Source organism: Hippopotamus amphibius, chromosome 13, assembly GCF_030028045.1.
Source record: "Hippopotamus amphibius kiboko isolate mHipAmp2 chromosome 13, mHipAmp2.hap2, whole genome shotgun sequence".
Classification (NCBI taxonomy): domain Eukaryota; kingdom Metazoa; phylum Chordata; class Mammalia; order Artiodactyla; family Hippopotamidae; genus Hippopotamus; species Hippopotamus amphibius.
Window position 1 is genome coordinate 87946922 of NC_080198.1, and position 25278 is coordinate 87972199.

At 34.4% G+C, this 25278-nt stretch overlaps 1 protein-coding gene across 4 annotated transcripts in view; it reads left to right on the forward strand.

Annotated features, from left to right (window-relative positions):
* Positions 1 to 25278, forward strand: part of TBCK (TBC1 domain containing kinase) — a 207560-nt gene that overhangs the window by 115585 nt on the left and 66697 nt on the right. For all 4 annotated transcript variants that reach the window (XM_057704686.1, XM_057704688.1, XM_057704687.1 and 1 more), the window contains one exon: positions 13724 to 13899. In XM_057704686.1, the coding sequence (XP_057560669.1) occupies positions 13724 to 13899 (176 nt within the window). The remainder of the gene's footprint in view (positions 1 to 13723; positions 13900 to 25278) is intronic.

The following is a 25278-nucleotide window of genomic DNA, read 5'->3' on the forward strand; positions in this document are numbered from 1 at the left end:
AAATACTGGGTTTTACATAGTGCCATCCAATACTGGATGTTGGCCGCTGGTGTTAAGAGAACAGTTTCCAAGGTTACCACCCTTTAAGCCCAACTGCAGGATGAGGTATGTCAGCCTTCAGCCTGCTCTCTCTGATATTATTCTGCTATAGTGTCCATCTGGCTGACTTTAAAAAAAATTTTTTTTGAGGATACATCAAAGCAGTTTCCAAAATGAGTATGATAATCTGAATAAAACCAAAATGGTAATAATTTTAAAGTAGATTTGTGATAGCTGAGATGTTTAAATGCTTTTTTGTTTTGTTGATGTATTTCCTTTGTGCAGGTGAAAATTAATTCAACATATTTATGTCATTATGGTTGAAATAAATTCTTAGAATGTGTATCTTTGTACAACTGAACATCTTCGAAGATAGGAATCTTTCAAAGTGGGAAAGTTTTTCTTAGAGAACCTATACAAAGAAATTGGGAAATCTGTATGGAAGAACACTTAATTTATTCTCAGAGATTAAAATAGTTATTTTACCATTAAAAGAAAAAGATATGTACACATAAACTATGTATGTATATTGAAGGGACTTGAGCATATGAAAAGTAAATCCTTTTTTGCAGAAAGAAATCAGCAATGGCTGAAACATCTTAGTTATGGATGTATGTTTTATTACAGAAGCTTAATTAAAAGAAAACATTTTAAATAAAATTTTAAGATATCTCAATATTACATACTATACAATAGGATTCATTTTCAACACATGCATGAAAAAAACCAGTAGTATCTTTTATGTAACACTTCACTAATTCCTCAAAAATATTGTATTAATATCTTAAGTAGCTAGGAAAAGGGACTTATGTATTCTGACTTAAAGCACTTTTGTAATGCAGTCTTTAGCATTGTTTAGCATAGCATGGAATATTTCATGAAAGCCATACATTTTTTGAGCAACGCAATTATGTACTGAGTTGCCTAAGGTCTATAATAAGAAATGCAAGCATTTTTTTTTCAACTAACATGCAAATATTTTGAGACTGAGAGCAAAGTTATTAAAGTTATTGAAAACAAAGAAATAGAGCAAAGTACTAAAATATGCAGACTCTTTAAAGCTGTGTCTTATTATTTTCTGGTTTATCCCCAAGATGAAACTGGAAATTGATGAGAATGAGAGAGTGAGAAGGAAATTCAATTCAGTTTATGAAATCATGGATTTTTAAGGTACTTTTGACAATCCCTGAGGTAGGAAAGTGGGAAAGGTCAGTGAGAAATGATCTGGGTTTTCTTTTCCTATTTTTTTCTTTTTCTTTTTTTCTTTTCTTTTCTTTTTTTTTTTTTTTTTTTGGATGGGGGTGGGGTTCAGTGAACAGATTCTTGCTTTCATTAAGGGATAAATATAAATTAAATAGGGTTTTCATCGTATAATGTAATGTAATCTCCCAATTGTAAACAGTGGCCCAGATTTTTAAAAACTATAGCACTTGAGCCAAGTATAACTGATTGTAGCCAGTAGGCTACTAATGACCTCTTTATTAAATAAATAATTATAATGGTGATAAGTGTACAGAAAACAACGGGAATTTATAACAGCACACTACCAAGTCTGAGGGAGGTGAAGAACCTTCTCTAAGAGAGTGTTGTTAAAGGTAATATCTGAAATTAATTGACATTGGGAAGTGAGACGTGGGGAGAGGGGAGAATCTTCTAGACAGAGGGAAGAAAATGCTTCAAAACCCCCAAATAACTCAAGGAATTGGAGTGGTATACTTAGTGCAAAAGGGAAAGTGGTTACAAAAGAGAATGGAGAGGTGAACAAAGTGGTCATGCAGGATCTTATAGGCCACGTTAGGGCTATTTTAAAAATAAATTTCTAGAAGTAGTTCCTTTCTTTTCAGTTTTTTGAAAGAATGAAAAATATCCTTGAAAAGAACATCAGGTCCCAAAATTGAATGCTATATTGATATTTGTGGAGCTTTCTGGTCTCCGAACATTTCTTTCAAGGATCTCTATCATGAGCAAAAAGCAAAGGATTCCTAACGTAAGTGCTCCCAGTAGGTATCCATAATTCCTTTTTTCTGCCTTGAGGAGAACTGACAAGGTGAAAAAGTAGAGCAATGGCAGTACCCTGTTATTGGGTGAAGGTTTTGTATTGTCAACCCTCTAAGATTTGATACCATTCTACCTAAACCTGAGAATCCATAATTATTCACATTTTCTGCTTATAGCTACATAATGTTAATGCATGTCTGTTTCTAAGCACATCTTCATGGAATAACAAAAGTACTAGCGTAATGGAAATTAAATATGGAGATTTTAGCTATAGTTCTCCTCTTCCCACCACACCCATAAAAATTAGATCTTAACATTCAGATTTAGATGGAATATTAAATTCTTCTGAGTTTAAAATTGCACAAGGATAGATGAAAGAGTAATGTGTTTTTATTAGCATGATCGTATAGTCAGTGAAATAAAAATCATGAAAATTTATTTTAAAAATCTCATTAGGTTATTATCACCTTTTGGGGGAGGAAATACTGCTTTATTTCATAGAAAAGGGGAAAGTTTGAAAGCAGATGTTAGAATACATGACTTCCAAGCTGAAAATAAATGTCTATGAAAAACACAAAGCCAGTAGAATGAGTCGTAAAGATTCAAATTGTGAGCTGATTCTCAGAAGCCAGAAGAATTCTTTTAACCCTGATCTAGTTGCTGCTCTTGAAGCCTACCACTACCTTGCAATACGTAAATAGTTTATAAAGTTAAAGGTTTCTCATGTATTGAGAACTATAATGAAAAATACAGTCAGAGTTGATCAGAATTTTCTACTTACCTTAAAAGTTGAGAGTAGATTAGAGTACTGATACACCTTAGACCTGGTCCCAAGGTTTCCAGGCTCTTCTCCATAGGAAGGCTGTTCTCCATAGCAAAGTAGTTTGTTTTATGATTGACAGAGATTCTGATTTCTGAGTTTTTTTTTTGAGTAGTACAGAAATTATCTTAGTCTCAATCAGTTATTAAACTCTTCAAGATATCAGTGATGGAACTTGTTCATATTTGTTTTACTGTTGTGTTCATATGTGCCTTGGGTTTGCAAAACATTAAAAAAAATACAGAACATTTTATACTTTCAAAGTATCTTAAAAGTAATCAACCTCAAAAATCTTTAAAAGTCAGAAGTTATGTTTAAAATTTTCCCATATATACTGCTGGTGGATAATGCAAATAATAATGTAAGGACCAAAATGTGTATATATGTCACACCTAAAATGACATTTAACAGACATTGTTCCACTTGTGATTTTTATCTTAATAATATGATACTACTCATGGGCCCTATTTCTTCTCCCTCCTCTACCTAGCCTCATATCTCTCTACGAAACTGAAAGCACAGTTGACCCTTGAACGAGGTGGGGGTAGGAGTGCCATCCCTCCCGCAGTTGAAAATCCAAGTCTGATTTACAGTCAGCCCTCTACACACTAGTTCCTCTGTATTTGTGGTTCCTGCATATCCACTGTTGCTCAGTACCTATGGTCTGCATCCACAGACTCAACCATCCGTAGATTGTGTGTTGAAAAATATCCGTGTATAAGTGGACCTGTGCAATTCAAAGCCCGTGTTGCTCAGGGGTCAGCTGTAGTTTTTTATGCTGCCTATCGTAAATGGTAATCTTCAACAGAATGGAAAATAACTTCTTACCACATGTCCCCTCCAAGTGCGAGTGTGCTGAGTCAAAACAAATTAAAATAAAAAACAAGGTAATAAACTAGATTAGAGAAAAAAAAGAGGAATAATATGCCAATGTGCTTATAGACTAGTTAGTCAATGTTATATAACAGAGAGGAAATAACTAGAATTTTCTTACTTTTATTTTAAGAAACTACATTGAATTACCTTGAAAAATGTAAACCATTTCAGTCCTTCAGTACAAACATATATGTCATAAGAAAATGTTTATTGAACTTGAACACAAGGTTCTGTTGACAAAAAAAAATCAGATTTCCAGTTTTGTTTTGGATTCACTATTAAGTGTAAAAGAAAGAGAGAAAATGATTTTTACTGCTGATCTGGTGCTAAATCTTACAAGCTGCTGCATTGTTCTTTTTTCTGAAGTGAGCTGTGTGCCATTGTCAACACCAGCTGCTTGGCATTTTAGTATCTACTAGGTACTCAACTCCTAAATGATAGACAATTAAGAATAGAAAAGAGTTTATCCATATATCAGTAATGCTTATTGCATTTCCCGTTTTTTTCTCACTTCGTTGTAGGCATTAAGCGGCAGAGATGATAGATGCTTAGCAAAATGTGCCAGCAAGTGCATGCACCTATCATGGATTTGAAAGGCTGAGGGAATCAAAGTAGGAGCCCAGTAACATACTGTACCATCCTTTCCCCTTAGACTGCATAACCAAGGTTGTGTTTATAAAGTATATTGTCATTCATTCAACAAATATTTAGATATGTGTGTGTGTAATGTGTATGTGTATGTATGTGTATAATTAATAATTAATCTTACCACTGGTTTATCATTCTTGTACTGGCCCAGAGCTCTCATGCTCAGTTACTTAAAGGTGATCCAATGGTACCCTGTAACTATGACTAACACTGCTAATTTGAATTATATTAATTACGTATAATATTACCTCCTGGTTCCATCAGGTCACCTGACTAGCTTGTGCATTAGTTCTTTAATTTTTTAGTGAGGAAATTCAACTTCCCTCTCAGAATTGCTGTGTAAAATAATTAGGATTTGGAATCCAGTAGAATGTTAGGTGTGTGAATGTATTCGTATATCTTAACTGAGGTGGGAACTGGGAGCAAGTTAGGGATGAGTGAGTGGGTATGGTACTAGGAAAGATAGCGAGTCACGTTTCAGCGTGCTGAAGCTGTTTATGGGACACCTAGATGAGAAACTGAGGCATTGATAGAGGTTTTGAGTGACAAAAAGACAAGTATAATTTAAGATTAGTCAAAGACTAAAATCTCCTCTGGTATCCTTATTTTTATCTCCCCTGTTATCTTTGGGTTTTCCTCAAGACTCCTTAAAAAAGGTCTGAGACATGCAGTTCTTTTAATTGTATTCCCCTGTTATACAGGAGCCCTATTGATGTGTAGGGAAGGGGAAGTGTTCTATATTCCTATAATTAGGTCTCAGTCTTTTATTGAGCCTGTGCCCCTGGCAGTGACCTTCACAAGTGCTTCCTGTTGCTGGGGCGGGGTGGGAAAACAGACCCTTAGGTGAGTCTGGAAAGCTGGAGGGGCTAGAGTTAGGTATTTTCCTTCCCCCAGCTCACTTAGGCTCTGGTGAAATAGTTTCCTCTGAGGGCAGGCCTTTTAAGGAGGACAAAATGATCTGGGTATATTTTCAACGGCTACTTTTCCCTGCTGCCTCCCAGAAGCACAAGGAGATTTTTTTGTGATCTTCATGATATTTAAAGCATAAATTGAACTAAGAATTTGAAAAGGAGCACATAACAAGGGTAAATCATCCAAAAATATTATATAGATTAATAATAGTCTCAGTAAGGCTAAACCCCAATATATGTAGGCTTATGAAAAATACCACATTTAGAACAAAAAGGCAAGGCAAGGGTAGACTTACTTTTGGGAAACATTCAGTAATATTTGTCAATGAGACTCATCAACTTTGCTCTAGTAGTTTTGAGCTGAGAAGCATCTAAAGTGGATGAATTGGTTGTCAGGAAATTTTGACCACTTTCAGTGAGACCTTAGGACAGATAAGTTTATTCATTCAACACATGTTTAATAAATGCAGTTATATGATAGACACCCTACTATGCACCAGAACCATGAAGATAAGACATAGTACCAGCCCTGTAAGAGGATGGGAAGAAAGCATTGGAGGCTTAGCAAATAGCATAAGGATGACAGAGGTGTGTGACTGCATGACCATCATAATTTAAGTAGGATGCTAGCAGAGTGACTGGAAGGTAGGATGGGAGATAAAGATCCCTAGAGTGAATGGGCTCGGGAAATACTGCTGATGGTGAGTGAAAAGACAGAGTCCTGATTTTGAGAACCTTGCATGACATGCTGAGGAATTTGGATTTAATTCTGTATGCAATTAGAAAGTTTTAAATGGAAAAATTACATGATCAGATTTATATTTTAGCAAAAATGATTCTAGGTGTAGTGTGAAAAATGGATTGAACACTTCTAAAATGCTGTAATTCTAAGCAATGGAGAGAGAGCAGCTGGCCAGGGATAAGTTCAAGAATATGGTAAAGTAGTACATTTTTTAAAATAACTTTGTTTATTTATTTATTTATTTAATTGGCTGCATTGGGTCTTCGTTGCCGCGCACGCTGGGTTTCTGTAGTTACTCTTCATTGTGGTGTGTGGGCTTCTTATTACAGTGGCTTTTCTTGTTGCAGCGCATGGGCTCAGTAGTTGTGGCTCTTGGGCTCTAGAGCACAGGCTCAGTAGTCGTGGCACACTGGCTTAGTTGCTCTGCAGCATGTGGAACCAGGACTCTAACCCGTGTCCCTTTCATTGGCAGGTGGATTCTTAACCACTGTGCCACCAGCAAAGCCCAGTAGTATCTATTGAAATTTAGATCTTTACCAAAATAATTTACATGACAAAGTCCCAAGAGAACTTTCAGACACTATCTCCCTTTAGCACCTGTAAAAATCTTAGTAAATTGGTCTCCCACTGCAGATTTCTTCTGTTTTAGAATCCTCTTTAGGATTCTGGTACTAACATTCTATCCGTATGCTCCTTGAACTGCACATGATACTCATTGCAAATAATCTTAAAATGTGGATCAGTGAGTTACTCAAGATTATTGGGTCTTTCTTTAGAAGACTCTAATATATTTCATCTCAGTACATTAAATGGTGATACAGGTGCTATCAACCTGAGGACATCATGGAATACTGTCCTTACAATTTACCTTTTGGAGGATGCTTCATGATTTGCATAGTTTATTCCATTCACCTTGTTTTCTATTAGTAAGATAAGCACTTCTGTTTTCTGTCTTTTCAACAGTGAACAGTCCATTGTATGGACTTCCCTGCCAGGGAAGTTGCTTCCCTGTTTTTCAACTGGATTTAAAACAAGAAGACAGACTTAGTGGGATCTAAAGCTTATAATTTTTTTAATTTTAGTTGAAGTGCTAAAGTTTTTCATGTTTTTTATATATCTAAAAATTTGTCTATAAAATACTTGAATTCCTACTATATGCTGGAACAATCTTATTACACATCATAACAGTCCAGAAATTAAGTATTATCATTCCTATTTTATGATTGAGAAAAGAGATGCAGAAAAATGAGTTGACCAAAGATGTACAACTTGTCAATAACTGAATTGATTCAAACTCAGATCGTGCTGCCTCCTGAGTTAATCTTAGCAGTTTGGCACTGTTATTATATTGTTTTCTGAGCAAATATCTTAACTGCTACTTTGCAGGCCTGGAGCTAGACCAAGAGGGTGAAACAGCAAGCTCACCATGCCCATCTCCTAATTTCATTCCCACCCCTTTTGAACCAGAGCCTTTAAAATTTGAAACTTTTCCAATTAAGAATGACAGATTGTATACAAGTTTATGTCTGCTACCTTCTGAAACATCACTAAAGTGATAGTAAGGGAATGAAAAATATAATTTTAAGAACAAAGAGAGTGTAAAAAGAGCACTAGTAGACAAGAAATGTCAACAAATATTTGGAAGATAGAAAGCAATTACATCAGCAGTAACTCACTTAATAAGTGAGAGAATGCTGAAAACTTCCTTCAAAGGAGGATACCAAAAAAGAAGCAAGACAGTTCTTGATACAGAGCGCCAAAAAGTTTCAGGAATTGAAAGTGAGTGAAAAAATGAGGCAGAAAACCAGAGAAGAATCAGTTGAACGTATGTATGCATAGGGAATAGTTTCATTCCATCCACCCCTACAAATCTTTGCTCCCACCCTCTTAGCTAAGAGTCTATTCCTCTGCCACCTAGCAGAAGATCAGAAGATAAGAGCAGATCCAGATTCTGTGGCCTGAAGCTTATGCAATGTGGGGAGATGCCCCTCTTTAAGGAGAGGTTATAAATTACAGTACAAATTAGACTATTAAAAGAATCTTTAGAATGAGCAAAGAGATCACAACAAATTACAAAACAGAAAAATAGCATAATATTTTTATTCATTAAATGTCTGACATTCCTCTATATTTTTTCTTCTCTTTTGCTTTATATTCATTGATCATCTCTTCATATAATAATAATTGTGCAGTATTTTCTATAGAAAAAATAGATAATCTGTCTTTTTACTGGCAGGGTTGGTTGAAGTTTGTTTTTTATTTTTGATAGTATTAATGCATAAAACATATGACAACACAGGTGTAGCTTCTGCTTGTTTTCGTGCTACAAGTTTGTTTCCTATAAACACAGAAATGCTATTTTTTGTGAAGTTCCTATCAAAAAAAGAAAAAGAGTTAATGGGGTACTTGTAATTGTACATGTAGTGTTATCGAAGTATATTTCTGAAAGGAGAGTATTTCTCTTTTGATCGGGCATCAATGAGAACCTAATTCTCTGCTTAGTTTCACATGTTTAACGTTTAGAAGAATTTTTCAGTCTCATTTTTGGCTGTGTACATGTCAACAATGTCTCTCCTGCCCGTAAACTTCTGGTGCTAGAACACACTCACATTGCATTGCAACCTCTGCTCCTGTATAGTGGGTGGTGGGAGTATTCCAGGAAGTCGTTCCTAGAGCTAGCAATAACTTTACTGTACTGTCAAAGATAAACAATGCCAGACACTCATTAAAGTGGTAAGCACAGGTTTTAATCAGTAATACACTGTTGCAATAATAGTCCAGCATGAATTGAGCTCAACTTCAATTTGTACAGAGGTGACTGGGCATTTTAAAGGGAGAAAGAAGGAATAGGGAGGGAGGAGACTAGAAGATTCAGGGAGGTGAAAAGTTATAAAAAGCGTGAAGGGGGGTATTGGTCCATGTGAAATATATCTGCATTTGCTAACTGACGCTTACCGAAGTTAGGCTCCTACCTTCCCACAAAGGCTGAAAGACAGAGACCCTTTCTTCAGTTACGGACTGGGACAAGTGCTAAATTATCTGGCAGCCTTGATTTTTCTCAAGCAGGCATTTATAGGGTGTTAGGGTAATCGGAGGGATGTGGCCTTGAATTGCTATAAACTATGTTAAGAGTTTTGTTCAAGTCTTTATAGGCCAAGGTTGAGGCATAGTCAAGAAAAGGCTTAGACGAGCCTGGCTCGACTCTGGTGAAGGAGAAAAATCTATGTCCATACCCCAAAGTGACTTCAAATAACAGAAAAAATAACCATTAAACCATACTAAATATATCTTGAATTTAGCTTAGTTATATCAAAGTATCCATAGGTACTATGTCACCTAACACATAGAGGAAGTGTAATGGAGGGGAAATTGGTGTAAATAAAGACAACAGTTTTCACTAATTGCGGTTTAAAATTTTTAATCTTGCAAATTTTTCAAAACATGACTATAGGTACAGTAAATTTGGAGGTACATTTTTTGTAGTAGTAGAATCATAGAGATGTGCAACTCAGAGTCAACAGCACAGCAGAGCCAGAGTGAGGAAATGTGTGTAGTTAACAGTCCCAGGCTCCTGCACGGTCAGTTCTCAGAATGCTGGCAAGGGTTAGTTTAGACAGATTACAGAATTATTCTCTGGAGAGATGCAATGTTCCCAAAAAAAGAAATACCTTACTTACAGGGGCCCTCTAACAAATGACCATGTTCCCAAGTTACCTATAGTGAATCCACCAGTTACCAAACCCTACCCACATATACAAAACTTTCAATCTGATTTTTAGTGCTGTTCTTTTAAATGTGCAGTCATAGATCACCAAACCTCTAGGGAAGGCCTCCAGCTAAAAAAACACAGAACAGCACCATCTGAACAAAGGAATATCCTCAGCAAGACAATTATGAGACGATATGATAACTATGAAAAATCAGAATTTTTAAAGTAACAACAAAAAAAATTTACTGGAAATTAAAAATGATGTGGAAATGCAGTGAGCTTTGTATGAAAGATTTGAGTGATAAAACTTAGGAAATCTCTCAGAGAATAGAACAAAAATATAGATGGAAAGTAAGAAGAAAAGGCAAAATTATTAGAAGATCTTGTCAGGATGTTCAGGACTCTTCTAATGAAAAAAGAGAGAAGAGGAAAAACAGAAAGAAATTATTACAGACGTCAAGAACTTTTTCTGTAACAGAAGGTTTACAAAAAGACTATCAGTTAAGTGATGCAGACTTACATGTATCATTATGAAATTTCAGAACACCAGGGATCTAAAAGTTTACAGAAGGGAGGAAAAATCACATGCAAGTGATCTCATATCAAAATTGCATCAAATTTCTCAGAAGAAAGGCAATGGAGCACTTGCCTTACATAACTCCGAAGAAAAATAAATCAGTCCTAGAATGTTATGCCTAGCCTATCAGTCGAGGGCAGAATAAATATATTAAAAGACATGGACAATCACAAAATAATTTGCCTTCTGGCATCCTTTCTTAGAAATTACTGGAAAATGTGTTCCACCAAAATGATGCAGTAAATCAAGAGAGAGAAATAATATATTAGCCCCCCAAATTAGGGATCAAATATAGGGGTGAACCAAAGGGAATTAGATGATGATAAAGAGAAATGCCATGTCAACAGCTGTTCACTATATCTAGGAAGCAATCCATGCTCATTAAAGTAAGACAATGAAGGGCCTTAGGCGAGATGTCTTTTCTACCTACCCTCGGCCAAGTGCATCATGAGTTGTATTTTACCATTTTGAAAATAGTTCAGTATTTATGAGAGATAACACTAGTAATGGATGAGGATAAAGAAACCGAGATTTAGAGAAATTATTTCTCTGAGTCATAAAGTATCTCATGGAGCTTGGAATCAAACCTGGGAAACCATAATCCAGGGTACATACTTTTTCACAAATGCATTATATCAAAATGAGAACGCAAGATAGAAAGTAGTAGTGCTCTAGGGTGAGAGATTATTTTTAAAAGAATAATTACATATTTTAATGTACAGTTTATAAGTACTTTTCATAATATTTTGGTTATGATAAAGTTCTTTGGAAGGATTTTGAGATGAAGAGGTGACATGGGTCAAGTGAACGGAGAATGGGATATCTGCCAGTAGTCATAATCAGGCTCAAATCGAGGAGGATGCCAGTAAATTCTCAAGATTCACTGTAAACCTTTTATGGTATTGGTAGGGTGTTTTGGCAGCAGATACAAGTGACTTTTCCATTGCCAGTGATTTAAGGAATGAACTACAACCTCTGATCTGCATCATTAACTTGACTTGAAGATTTTAATGGGTGACAGATGTGTCATACTGATTTGAACACTGCAGATGCAAAATTTATGGTCCAAAAGTCTTTTCCTTTGGAGATTAAACAGTGTGAAGTGGATAAACTTTTTTAAGATGACAGAATTTTCTCTCTTTAGCTGCAGATTTTTATCTTAGCCGTATTAATTGGAGATGTTCTAAAATGAACTGAGCATGTCTCTTCCGTCTTAAGTGGAGTAAAGGAATGTATCTTGAACTTTTATTTTTCTTCTCATTGGTGTCTTTGTGGAATATTCTTCTCTTTGTGGAATATCAAGTTGATAATGTTACAGAGCTTTTTAAAAGAATACATTTCACTATATTGACAGTTTCTCAAATAAATAGGCCCATCCCTCAAAACATGTTTAACTCTGTTTACAGATTTTATGTTAGGAATAGCATTTGGAGGTGATGAAATCTGACCTCTTTGTGCAGCCATGGAAGTAGCCAACTGTGAAGCTGGCAAACATCACTAATAACAGATAAAGGAATGTTTAATTGGGTAACTGGTCTTTCTAGATCTGTGGACTATTGTTTCCCACATCTAAATAAATTGGGAAATGAAAGATGCCTTATAACCCTTTAGTAACTTCAGATGTTCTACTCATAATAAAAACGCTTAACACATTCAAGCACTTAGCTTCTTTATGTCTTAGTTTCTTCATCTTCAACAGAAATGCAATACCTGTCTATAAGAATCATTATAAGAATTAAATGGGCTAAGTGAAAGTATACAACACCTGTCACATAATAGATGCTCATTAATTGTCCATTTCCCTGCCTTTCTTTAAGGGTTTTCCACCTTATAAAAGCAGACAAGTCTATAAATGCATGACTCATGCACCATTCACAGAATCAACTTAAATGTCTATTTCCTTTTCCCCTTATGTATAAGCTCTTCACTTCAAAGAGAGAGATAGGGAACTTATCCCTTTGTAAGGGATGTAACGTATTTTTCTCCATTGCTTATCTGAACTGACCCACTTGGACTTTTGCAGAGGAAATGATAGTATCTGCCATTTACTAATATTAGGAATATGGAAAGGGAAAAGTTAGTCCATGCTAAACTCCTTCATCCTAGTCAACTTCTTGAATTTCTATTGCTTTTCTATGATCACTGCACTTTCCCTATAGAGTAACAGTTTAGTCTCCATCTAGAATATTAAGCTCCTAAAGAATTACAATCCTATCAAAACACACAAACAGTGATTTCACATGGTAATAACTTTCCTACGTATATTACCTCTGTATCAAAAATGTTTAAATTTCTTTCAAATCTGAGAAAGGGAAATCTTCTATGAAAATATTTATCATTTCAATTGAGTGTTTAATTTCTCTCTATATGAAACCTCATTTAAACTTTTCTGCACTTAAACCAAGAAATTCTTTTTTATAAAGGGGAGAGGGATTTCTGTGGTGGCACAGTGGTTAAGAATCCACCTGCCAGTGCAGGGGACATAGGTTTGATCCCTGGTCCAGGAAGATTCCACATGCCACAGGGCAACGGAGTCCGTACTCCACAACTATTGAGCCTGCGCTCTAGAGCCTGCAAGCCACAACTACTGCGCCCACATACTGCAACTACTGAAGCCCGCACGCCTAGAGCCCACGCTCTGCAACAAGAGAAGCCACTGCAATGAGATGCCAGCTCACCACAATGAAGAGTAGCCCCCACTCGCAGCAACTAGAGAAAGCCCACGCACAGCAACAAAGACCCAACACAGCCAATAAATACATAAATAAATTAATTTTTAAAAATAAAAGATACAAATAAAAAGGGGAGAAATGCAGAATTGAGATTTTAATTAATTTTGCCCTGATTATTTTATATCTTCTTTAATATATGGAAATGAGACTTTTAATACACTTTACTTAAAGTCATGGTGTATTAACTTCTGAATCTTTTGTTTGCCCACTCCCAAATTCCAACCTTCCTTCTACCCAAGCATTATTTCAATTTGAGAAAGTGAAAATGTTATCAAAGTTAATGAAGCAGATTCTCTAATAAGGAGATGTGTTATATTTAAATGTTTAAATAATGATACACTGAAATATACAAGCACATATACTGTACTATATGTATGTGTATCTATATATAGATAATAATACCAAAAAAGCCACACATAAAAATGTATGTGTATATTTACATATGTAAATACATGTGTGTATGTATCTACATAATAATACCAGATACCCTCTACCATTCCAGTCACAGATATGCTGATTAATATCTATATTACTTTTGTATTGACATCTTTTCTAATTAGTTATCATCTTACCCACATTTGCATGTATGTATTTAGGAAAAATTGTGGTTTTTACATAAACAGAGCAATCCAAATTCTATGCTTGCTTCTATTTTATATTTTTCTATCTAGAAATTGACATTGAACGTTGTGTGCGAGAGTCAATCAACCTGTTTTGCTGGACTCCTAAAAGCGCTACTTACAGACAGCATGCTCAGCCTCCAAAGCCAACTTCTGATAGCAGTGGAGTCAGGAGTTCGACACCTTATTTCTCCACTGAGTGTCCAGATCCTCCAAAAACAGATCTGGTATGTATTTGCTGATTTAATTTATAAACTCTAAAAGAAGATGGATGTTATATTAATATACTTTAGCGTCATTATTGTTCATAACACTATTATCACTTATGTCCTTTTAACATAGCTATCTTCTAATATGTGATTGTATTCATACAACTATTTCAGGTCTTGAGGTCAACCAAAGGTGAGAGCTTAAGGCCTTTTCAGGTCTTTCCTATGCATGCAAACATCCTGTGTATGCATGGGTAGACGTCTAGATTCCCAGGGTCCTGTTAGCACTTTCAGATGCCCCTGTGGACAGTGCATGTCCCAGCTTTTAACTTTAATTTTTAATTCTTATTGTCAGCTTCTTCTTTGTTCCATCTGTTACGGCCACCTCAGGCAGCTACCATATTAAACAATTGCTGCTGACTGTTTTTAACCGATACCTCCAGAGAAAAGTCTCTTTGCACAGAGAGGTCTCTGAGTCAGGTCAAATAAAGGCAAGCACTGTGAGGAGAGGTTTCTAGGGAACTGGAACACAGGTCAAATAATCTAATTCCCTGAAGTGATACTTTTGGGGAGCTCTAAAACCATTCTGTCCTGTCCGGTGGTTGCTAGACTTCTGGTTTGTGAGAACTGTTGGTTTTTAAGATGAGTGTGGAGCTGAGGAGAAGGAAATGAGAGTAGGGCAAATTAAAGCACCACAGAATTCACATTCTTACTGAAATTGAGCTGTTTCTTTTGACTATGTACTTTGTAGATTGCTGCAGACCTTTATTTAATTTCCAGAATTCTAAGAAGTTTATTTTGATAATCTTTGCCAGTATTCTCATTATGTTTTGGAGGAGCAGCTTTTCTGAGATTCTTATTCTGCCATTCTCACTGATGTTACTCATATCCTATGCTGTTTGTCCACTACATTTTAAGTCCTGAGTGAGACAGAAAGATTGAGGGATAGTTAATTTTAAAAACTCAAAAATAAATATCGACAACTAAAGTAATGTGAGGCTTTCATTTTGTGATAAAATAGATTTTTACTAAGAAAAGTCACTGTTTATTTTAAATGTGAGTAAGTGGTTTTACGTCTTTTCTCTTACACCCTCATCTGAAATGAGATTTTTGTTTAAAGTGTTTAATAGTTTGAATGTCACTAAACCCCGAGTTGCTTTATATAATCCTAATTATGGTAAGTCTCAGAGTTCTGGGTCAGTTTGCTAAAACTTTGTGATACAAAAATAACTTTTGTGTACTCATGAGTCAGCTATGTTTTCCCCATCAACAACAATACTAAGAATGGAAGAGAAAAATATTCTACATTATTTACATGAAATGTTGCTATCTGAAGAATATTCGTTTCAGCTCACTTTTCTTTAGAATTTATTTCATTCTTTTTGTGATATATTTCAACCATAAAGAAAAATATGATGCATAGTGTAAAAACCAGTGCATTATTTTTCAACAATATGTCTGAATACATACTATAAAACAGATACCATTCTAGTTACTGGGGCTAACACAGTGAAAAAAAGTACCTGCCCGCATAGAATTTGCATTTAGTGGAGGATATACAGACAATAAGCAAAAAGAGTAAACACTTAGTGTATTTTTTAGATCCACATATAAGTGAGATCATGTGGTACTTGTCTTTCTCTGTCCGACTTATTTCATTTAGCATAGTATCCTCTGGATCATTCATGTTGTCACAAATGGCAAGATTTCTTTTTTTTTTTAATGGAGTAATATTCTGTTGTATACATGTACACCACACTTTCTTTATCCATTCATCTATTGTTGGACATTTAGTGACATTTAGGTGCCATGGAGGAAAGTAAAGAAGGATAAGGGTAACCAAATGAAACTACATCAAATTGGAAAGCTTTTGTATAGCAAAGAAAACTATCAATAAGAGGAAAAGGCAACCTGATGAATGGTAGACAATATTTGCAAGTCATATATTCAATAAGGGGTTAATATCCAAAATATACAAAGAACTCATACAACTCAACATCAAAAGAACAAACAACACAATTAAGAAATGGGCAGGGGAACTGAATAGATATTTTTCCAAAGAAATCACACAGATGGCCAACAGATACATGATCAACATCACTAATCATCAGGGAAATGCAAATTAAAACCACAATTCAATACCCACTCACACCTGTTTGAAATGCTGTCATCAAAGACAGCAAATAATTGTTGGCAAGGATGTGGAGAAAAGGGGATCTGCATGCACAGTTGGTGGGATTGTAAATTGGTGCAGCCACTATGGAAAACCATATAAAGGTTCCTTAAAAAATTAAAAATAGAACTGCCATATGATCTAGCAGTTTCACTTCTGGGTTTTTACCTGAAGAGAACAAAAATTAATTTGAAAAGATATCTACGTACCAGTGTTCATAGCAGCACTATTTATTTTACAATAGCCAAAATATGGAAGCAACCTCAGTGTCCATCAGTAGAGAAATGGATAAAGGCAATGTGGTATACACACACACACACACACACACACACACACAGAGTGCTATTCAGCCATAAAAAAGAATGAAATCTTGCCATTTGCAACAACATGGGTGAATCTTGAGGTTATTTTGGTAAGTGAAATAAGACAGAGAAAGACAAACATCACATGATCTCGCTTATATGTTGAATCTAAAAGGCAAACAAATTACAAAACAAAATGAAACCAGACTCATAAATACAGAGAACAGACAGGTGGTTGCCTGAGGAGAAGGAGGTGGAAAGAGGGGTGTGTGTGAAATAGGTGAAGATTGAAAGGTACAAACCTCAAGTTATAAAATAGATAAGCCATGGGGATGTAATATAGAGATAGATGATTAGTAGATTATGGTGGTGATCATTTCATAATGTCTGCAAATGTCAAATCACTGTCTAGTACACCTAAATCTAATATAATATTGTATGTCAGCTACATTTCAATTTTTAAAAGGAGAAGAGGAAGAAAAAGGGCAATAGAGAATACCAAGGAAGAGGAGTCTGGAGAACATTAGAGAAGAGTTGCTATTTTATGTAAGAGACTCAAAGAAAATCTAGCTTATAAGGAAGCATTTGAGAAGAGAACCTAAAGGAAGTGAAAGAGTGAGTTATATTTCTTGAGAAAAAAATGTTCCATCTTACAAGTGCAAGGTAGTAACATGCTTTGTATGGTAGGGAAACAGTAAGGATACTATGTATAGAATGGAATGAGTGAAGAGGAGTGTAGAAGCCCATAAATTTACAGAGATCAGTGGTTCAAATCTTGTGTAACCTTAATGTTTTGGCTTTATCCCAAATGAGATGAGAAGCCATTGGAAGATTTTAAGCAGAGTGGTAACACGATCAGACTTACATGGAAAAGGATTGCTTTGGCTACTATACAGAAAGTAGACAATAGGAGGAACAAAGGTAAAACAGGGAAGCCAAGGACGAAGCTATGATGGCTTAGAACCAAGTGGTGGCAGTAGAGGTGATGAGAAGTAGTGTCACCAAGTCCATGTTCATACTGCTCACCACACGACAGGCCAATAAATCAAGAGAGGAGGTTTTGGAACAAGGAATATCAACTTTATTCGGAAAGCCAGCTGACGGAGAAGATGGTGGACTAGTGTCCCAAAGAGCCGTTTTACCCAAGTTAGAATTCAGGCTTCTTTTATTTTAAAAGGGGAGGTGATGTGGTTGGTTGTTGCAAACTTCTTGATGTTGGAATCCTTTGTTCTTGCCGGCTGTCCACGTAGGTTAGGTCAATATGTTCCTGAAAACCTCCAACAAGACAAGTGTTATTTTCTGTTCTGCAACTTTTTATCTCTGTGTGAATGGAAAAGTGTTATACCTTTAAAGGTCAGAGACTTGAGAATGGACTATCCTGATTATTTCAGAGTACAGGCAACATTCTTAACTTGTAGCAAAAGCAATAGAATACAAAGGTTAAAGTAAAAGAAACAGATCCAATATGGAGTCAGATTTGTTCTTCCCTATTACAGTAGTAAGTATATTTTGAAGACAGAACCAACAGATTTTGCCAATTCATTGGATGTGAGGTACAAAAGAAAGAGTAATCATGGATGAATCCAAAGTTTTTGGCTGAGGCTAAAAGATGGTGTTTTGGGTGTTTTCATTTACTGACATAAGGAAGACCGTAGGAGGAACAGATTGGAAGGTAGAAATCAAGTGTTCAGTTTTAAACATGTAGATTTAGAGATTTCTATTAGATGTCTGTAAGGAAAATGCATTATTTTGTTAGTTTTATGAATAATATGTTTTAAGCAATTATGTTTTCTAGTTGATTATTACTGCTTGATTTTTGTTTATTTTACATTCCTTTTATAGTTATCAAACTCATTTGATTTTTTTAAATAGACTTTATTTTTTAAAGAAGTTTTAAGTTTATAGCAAAATTGAGTGGAAAGTGCAGAGATTTCCCATATACTTCCTGCTCCACACATGCATAGCCTTCCCATTATCTACATCCCCCACAGAGTGGTGCATTTGTTACAATTGATAAACCTACATTGACACAGTATCATCACCCAAAGTCCAAGGTTTACATTAGGGTTCACTCTTGGTATTGTACATTCCGTGGGTATGAACAAATATATAAATGGCATGTATGCATCACTGTAGTATAAATGCACTAAAAATCCACTATGCTCTACCTATTCATCCCCCCTTCGTCCCCAACGACTGGGATACAAACGGATCTTTTTATTATCTCTATAGTTTTGCCTTTTCCAAAATGTCATATAGTTGTTTCCTCCAAGTCTTGATAGCTCATTTTTTAATGCTGAATAATAGTCCATTGGATGTACCAGAGTTTGTTTAACCATTTAGCTACTGAAGGACATCTTGGTTGCTTCTAAGTTTTAGTTATTATAAATAATGCTGCTGTTAACATCTATGTGTCATTTTGTGTGGACATAAGTTTTCAGTTGCTGGAGGTAAATACCAAGTGTTTTGGAATTGATTCTCTTTAAAAAATCTGGTAGATTGTAGAGTCTTTTGGATTTTTATTTGGCTGATTTATCAGCTATACATATGAATAAATTTATCTCTTGCTGGTTACTACTTTTATTATTATATCTCTGATTTTATGTGTATGTGTCTTATTGCATTGCATAGGACCTCTAGTAAAGTAAAATAAAAGTAATGAGAGTGGGTAGATTTCTATGTACCTGAATTTAATGAAAATGCTTCTAATTTTACCATTGTTTGACTTTATTAATCTGTTTGAGTAATGAATTTCCCTTCTTTTCTCTATATTATTAAGAGTACTTGAATGAGTGTTGAATTTTATCAAATTCATATTCTATTAATGAGGATTGATTAGGATCATCTGTTTTCCTCCTTAATCTGATAGCGTATTACATTATTTAAAATGTTTATATTGAATGGTCCTTGCATTCCTGAGATAAAGTCTACTAGGTCACTACAAAAAAGAAATACTGACTATATTCAGTTTGCTAGTATTGAATTTCTGTATCTATGCTCATAGGTGAGATAAATCTATAATTTTTTTCTGTCTGTCCTTATCAGTCTTTGATCTTAACATTTTATTTCTCTCTCCCTTCTTCTGCTGTTTAACCAGTTTGTGTAAGAGGAATTACCTGTTTCCTATAGCTTGAGTAAAACTTGTCTGTAAAATCCCCTGAGTCTGATGTCTTTTAACCAGGGAGATATTTGATTATCCATTCTTCTTGAGACACTTTTTATGTTTACTTTTTAAAATTATCTATTTAATTACCATGCTGATTTTATCCAAATCCTTTTTAAAGTATCTATTTTGTGTTTTTATACTCATATAATTCTTTATACAAAATATTTTTACCTGTTTTTAACATTTTACCTCAAATTTTGTCCCCTTTTTTCATCCTAGTATTGTTTATTTGAAGTCTTCTTTGTTCAGATTTAAGAATAATGTATATATGCCTTACAAAAGCATATTCATTAAATTTAGGATAATCACAATTCAGATTTATGTACTATATACTCTATATTAGATTCTGTAACAGATAAAAAATGGCTTTTGTAAATTTAAATATAAACTGTACTCTGTGACTTTGAGAATCAAAACTTGAAAACAGCTATGAGAAGAAAATTACACTTTAATTTATACGTGTATCTATCATATTTATTCCCAGAAGCAGACGATTGTAGTAGAAAAAGCATGAGCTTTGCTATTAGATGAACGTAATTTCAAATTTCAGCCCTGTTCCTTTTTTGGTTTTATAATCTTGAATAATTCACATAACCTCTCTAGTTCCCTGTTTGTAAAAGTGAGCATGGTTATAATAATTCCTACCTTGCCAGGTTGTTAAGCACCTGTCAGTGTCTGATACATGACAATATTAGCACTCAAACAAATGGTAACAATCATTACACACTTAGCAATTAAAGGTTAAATGTTTCAAGGGTTGCGGGGGGAGCTGAGGGAGGGAGGGAATACGGGATATGTGTATAAAAACAGATGATTGAACTTGGTGTACCCCCCAAAAAATAATAAATAAATTAAAAAAATAAAAGGTTAAATGTTTCAACTTTGAAAACTATGCAAAAATTTTCTGAAAGCCTTCTGTATCTAAATAATTTGTACAAAAGAAAGATGTGCTGGTATTCTTCTGTTTTCCCTCAGCTATGTTAGCTTTATTGACATCACTTTACATTTAGAAGTCACTGCAAACAGTAAGGGGAGTAAGGGAGAGGGAGGCTGGCTCGCCAAAGAAGGAATCTTTCTGGCAGATTTACCTCAGTAATTTCAGTTTAAGATTTCACTTTGACCTTTACCTCTTAGTTTTGATACTGTTTTGATCCCCAAACTTGGCAAAAGAATTGTTTTATCTAGTGCCAATGTCTTTCCCATCTACTTTTCCTTAAATAGATAAGACTCTGCTTGACGATTCTGAGCACAGCTAATTAATGGGGGGGGATATATATATATGTATGATATATATATATATGAAGGTGTGTAACTGATGAATAGAATAAAATGGATTTTTTGAAAGCTAAATATATTTTAAAGAAAGACTGGCCAACACTGGATTATTTTTTAATCTATTTCTTTGTTAAACTTTAATCACCATATTAATTTATTGATGATTGGTGTAAGTTAATTGCATGTACACTGTGAGTAAGCAAGAATTATTATTCTTATATAAACACATATACTAGTCTGGGATTTTATTAAGTAAATTAAATTTTGTTTTATTTATGTAATGTTAACTGTTTACATATACTATTTTCATAAAGTAAGCAAAACATTCATTTAATTATCCTCAACTTACAGGTGTGCTTTAACTATAAATTAAATACAAGTTTAGTGTACATAAAAACTTAAAAATACATTTGTATACTTTAAGTTGGAATAGCTTCTGACAGTCTGTTATAAATGCTAGTCTACAAAGTTTCATCTTGAAAATAACACCACTGTTTTTCATAGTTTGAACAATCTAAAAATAACACCACAATGATTTATAGCTTTCAGGTACTCAGGTACAGCATTCTATGTGTTCCTAAACAAACCTCTGAAGTAAGTATTTTTATCCCTATTTTAGAGTTGAGCAAACTCAGAAGATTACTTAAAGGAAGTTAACTTTATCAGTAGTGTGTGTTGTGTTTTTCTCTCTTATTCATTGAAATGTATATATTAATATACAAAGTAGTTTACTCTGTAGTCATTGAGCATTTTTGTAATTTTCTTTCCCTAGTGCATATGTTTATATACACTCATGCAATCACCTATATACCTGGTCTTAAATTAGTTGAAATGCTTTTACAATAAGGTAGAAGGAAAAGCAGTTATGTGACCTTTTTTTTGTAAGGTATTTAATATATTGCTGGTGGTTTTCCAGAAAATGAATTTCAAATCAATTAAACTTCCAACAACAGTAAATGAAAATGCATAGTTCCCTGTATCCTCCACAACACTGGGCATTATAATTAAACTTCTTTTGCTGACTTGATAAGTTTTTAAAATCTCATTTACATATGCATTTCTTTTATTACTAAGAAGGTTCAATTTTTTCCTATGTTTATTAACCAATTATACCTTTTCTGTGAATTGTCTTCAGATGATTCTTTGTCCATTTTTCTACTGGAAGGCATTTTTATTGATTTGTAGTATAATGTTAGATACCAACATTTTGATACTTTCGGTACATACTTTTCCATCTTGTTGCTTGCTTTTAAATGTTTTTTTTTAACACAGATTTAAATTTTTTGTGCATGTGATTCCTTCCAACTCTTTTTTTCTTTGAAATAACATTGGTTTATAACATTATATGTTTCATGTATACAACATTGTATTTCAGCTTCTGTATATTACTACAGTGTGTGCACCATCAAGTTTAATTTCTATCTGTCACGTATGGTTGATCCCCTTTACTCAGTTTGTTCTCCCCTACCCCTTTCCTCTGGTAACTACTACTCTGTTCTCTGTACCTACATGTTTGTTTTGGTTTGCTTTGGTTTGGTTATTTATTTTGTTTGTTTATATTCCACATATGAGTGAAATTATAAGGTATTTTTCTTCCTCTGTCTGATTTATTTCACTTAGCATAATGCCCTCAAGGTCCATCCATGTTATCTCAGATGGCAAGATTTCATCTTCTTTATGGCTGAGAAGTATTCCGTTGTATATGCTTGTGTATGTATGTATATACATACGTGTGTGTGTGTATGTGTGTGTGTGTATATGTATATCTTCTTTATCCATTTATCCATTGGGCACTTAGGTTGTTTCAGTATCTTGGCTATTGTAAATAAAGCTGCAGTGAACATAGGGTGCACACATCTTGAATCTACTTTTACTATTGTTTTCTATTCTTTGAGATTCAAAACATCAGAGTCATTTAGCAGTTTTTACAGAATTGACCCAAGTCCTTCAGTTCTTAAGTCTTCATATTACTACCATCTACATGTGATGAAAAGAAATTCCTATTGCTCTGTGTGTATAATACTTATTGAACAGATGTCATTTTTAAGATATTGTTATACATCTGTACTCACAAATAAACCTTTTCAAGTGATCTTGGAGATTTCACCCCCCACAAACAAACAACAACAAAGAAAGCCTCATGTTTTTGGCTACAATTAAATTTCAATAAATTTTGGGAAGTAGAAATAATATAGATACCATTTCTCAGATCATTATTCACTCAAATTGGAAAGTAATATAAATAAAAACAAAATTTTCTTACTACCTAGAAATTTAAAATGAACCAGAAAATAAAATAAACAACATATTTTTAACTCTTCAGATAAGGAGGACATTTCAAGTGAGAATTCTAGAATATCTAGAAAGTAATATTAAACCCTACTTATCAGAACCTATGGGTACAGCCCAAGTAGGTACTTCTCTTATCACTTTCAAAATGCCTTACGTATATTAGATATTGATTGATTGTCCTTATCAAGTCAGTTTCTTTCAGCTAGCTTTTGAATGATTCATAGGGTTTATATAAGTAAAGAAGATCAAAATTTCATTTTTTTTACCATGAGAAAGCTCAACACCATCCTAGTAAAAGATTTATGAAAAATAAAAATAATATTCCGTATTTACCTAATTTTGTTTTACTTACTCTTTCCAAACCATACTGTGCTTTGGTAAAGAACCCATTCACTGGAATAGGTCACATTTCCTCTGCTAATGAGGGAACTTGCAACACGATGGAGTTCCACCGTTAATGTTCTGGTGTGTTAGGTATGCGGGGGTTAAGATTTATAACACACAGTTTGTGACTTTGTGAATATTAAATACGTAAAGAGTTGAAAGAGGTTGGGTAGTTGTAATTATTCACAGTGAAATAAGGAATTCTTAAATATACAGATTTGAAATTATATTTTAAATAACTCACTACAGTTATTCTAATTACACATTTAATCATCTTTTACTTTGAACATACCTTTCTTGAGTTCTATGGTCTACGCCTACCAGAGATCATTTCTTCTTAACTATCAATATCATCGTATTGTATGTGTACAAGATGTATTTGTTAAATTTTATTTAAGTCATGAATTTAGTCCTTTCAAAAATATATTCTACTCTGTAGTATATATCATGGGGAAAAAAACATATGACTTCATATTTATAAAATGTATCTCTGTAAGCTGCTGAAGGAGGAGAAAGTGAAAAGAAGATCAAAAGAGGTGGCAAAGCCAGGGAGGCATATTCTTAAACCCTACTAATTTAAGCTGATTTCTTTAGTACTGTATTTTAATTAATTATGAGCCCTTATACTGAGAAGAATGGTGCTAGGGAATGCTCTGAGTCTTTGGCAAGAAATGCCTTGGTTGGTTGAGAGGACAAAAGCTACCCCAGCAAGATTTCTGAAGTCTATCTAATGTTAAAAAGGGAATCTTGATATGAACAATCATTCCTAAGCAGAACTGATCTTCTGAGGGAGAATATCTTTGATCTGTCTCTAAGCTAAGTCAGGTTTTTACTTCTGTTAGTCAAAGAGAGAACTCCTCCAGGTTGCATAGAGCTAATGAGAACTTGTTTCTGAAGTTAAGGAATTGAACAGCTCACATTGAGTAGTCTGTCAGAGTCTGACACTTAGGACTGGCTGGGTTAAAATTATATGGAAGAGCTGTATCTATTAACATCATATTAAGGAAAATGAAGTTTAATAGATAAGGGCTTACTGTTTTTGATATCCATACTATTTGTTATTGTTTCGTGTTTAATAGTATAGTTGATTGTTTTCTGTACATATAATTTATCTTCTGCTAATCATTTATAATAGCCTGTCACTGTATTTTAATCCATTTAGCATGATCATGAGGTTGCCAGATTATTCAGTTATTATCAGATAGCTATTTATACCTGAGAGCTGCATTAAAATTCCTAGATAAATTCTTAAATTCTTGGTGATAAATATCCCCATGTCTTTAGAAAAGGAATAAGTGATTCAAGAATATCACATTGTTGCCTCAATTACATGCAGATCTAGAGATAAAGAATATCACCGGTCTACAGTAGCTTTTTTTTACATGACTAAATTATTCTATCATGTATACACACACACACATACACACACAGAATGTATGTATCTTACCCTTTAGGACACCTATCTTATTCTTACACTCCCTTCACTTTGTATTCCACTTTCTCCATTCCCCGGACAAAACTCACAAATTACTCTTTTCAGTCCCTGATCTCACTTGATCTCTCCTTTTTTTCAGATGTTACCTTTCATGGATTTTTGGTACACCCCAATCTCCTTGTTTTCGTCTTTCTTCTCCGTTACCTTCACTCAGTATCTTTCACTGTCTTCACCTATCCTTCCGTGTCATTAAATATAGCATTCCTCAGGGTTCTTTGTGGGACTCCTTCTGTTCTCTCACAAGATGGATATTAGACAGCCTTGTATACTTCCGTCAAACAGTGACCATGGCTTCCAGTTATCAGCTCCT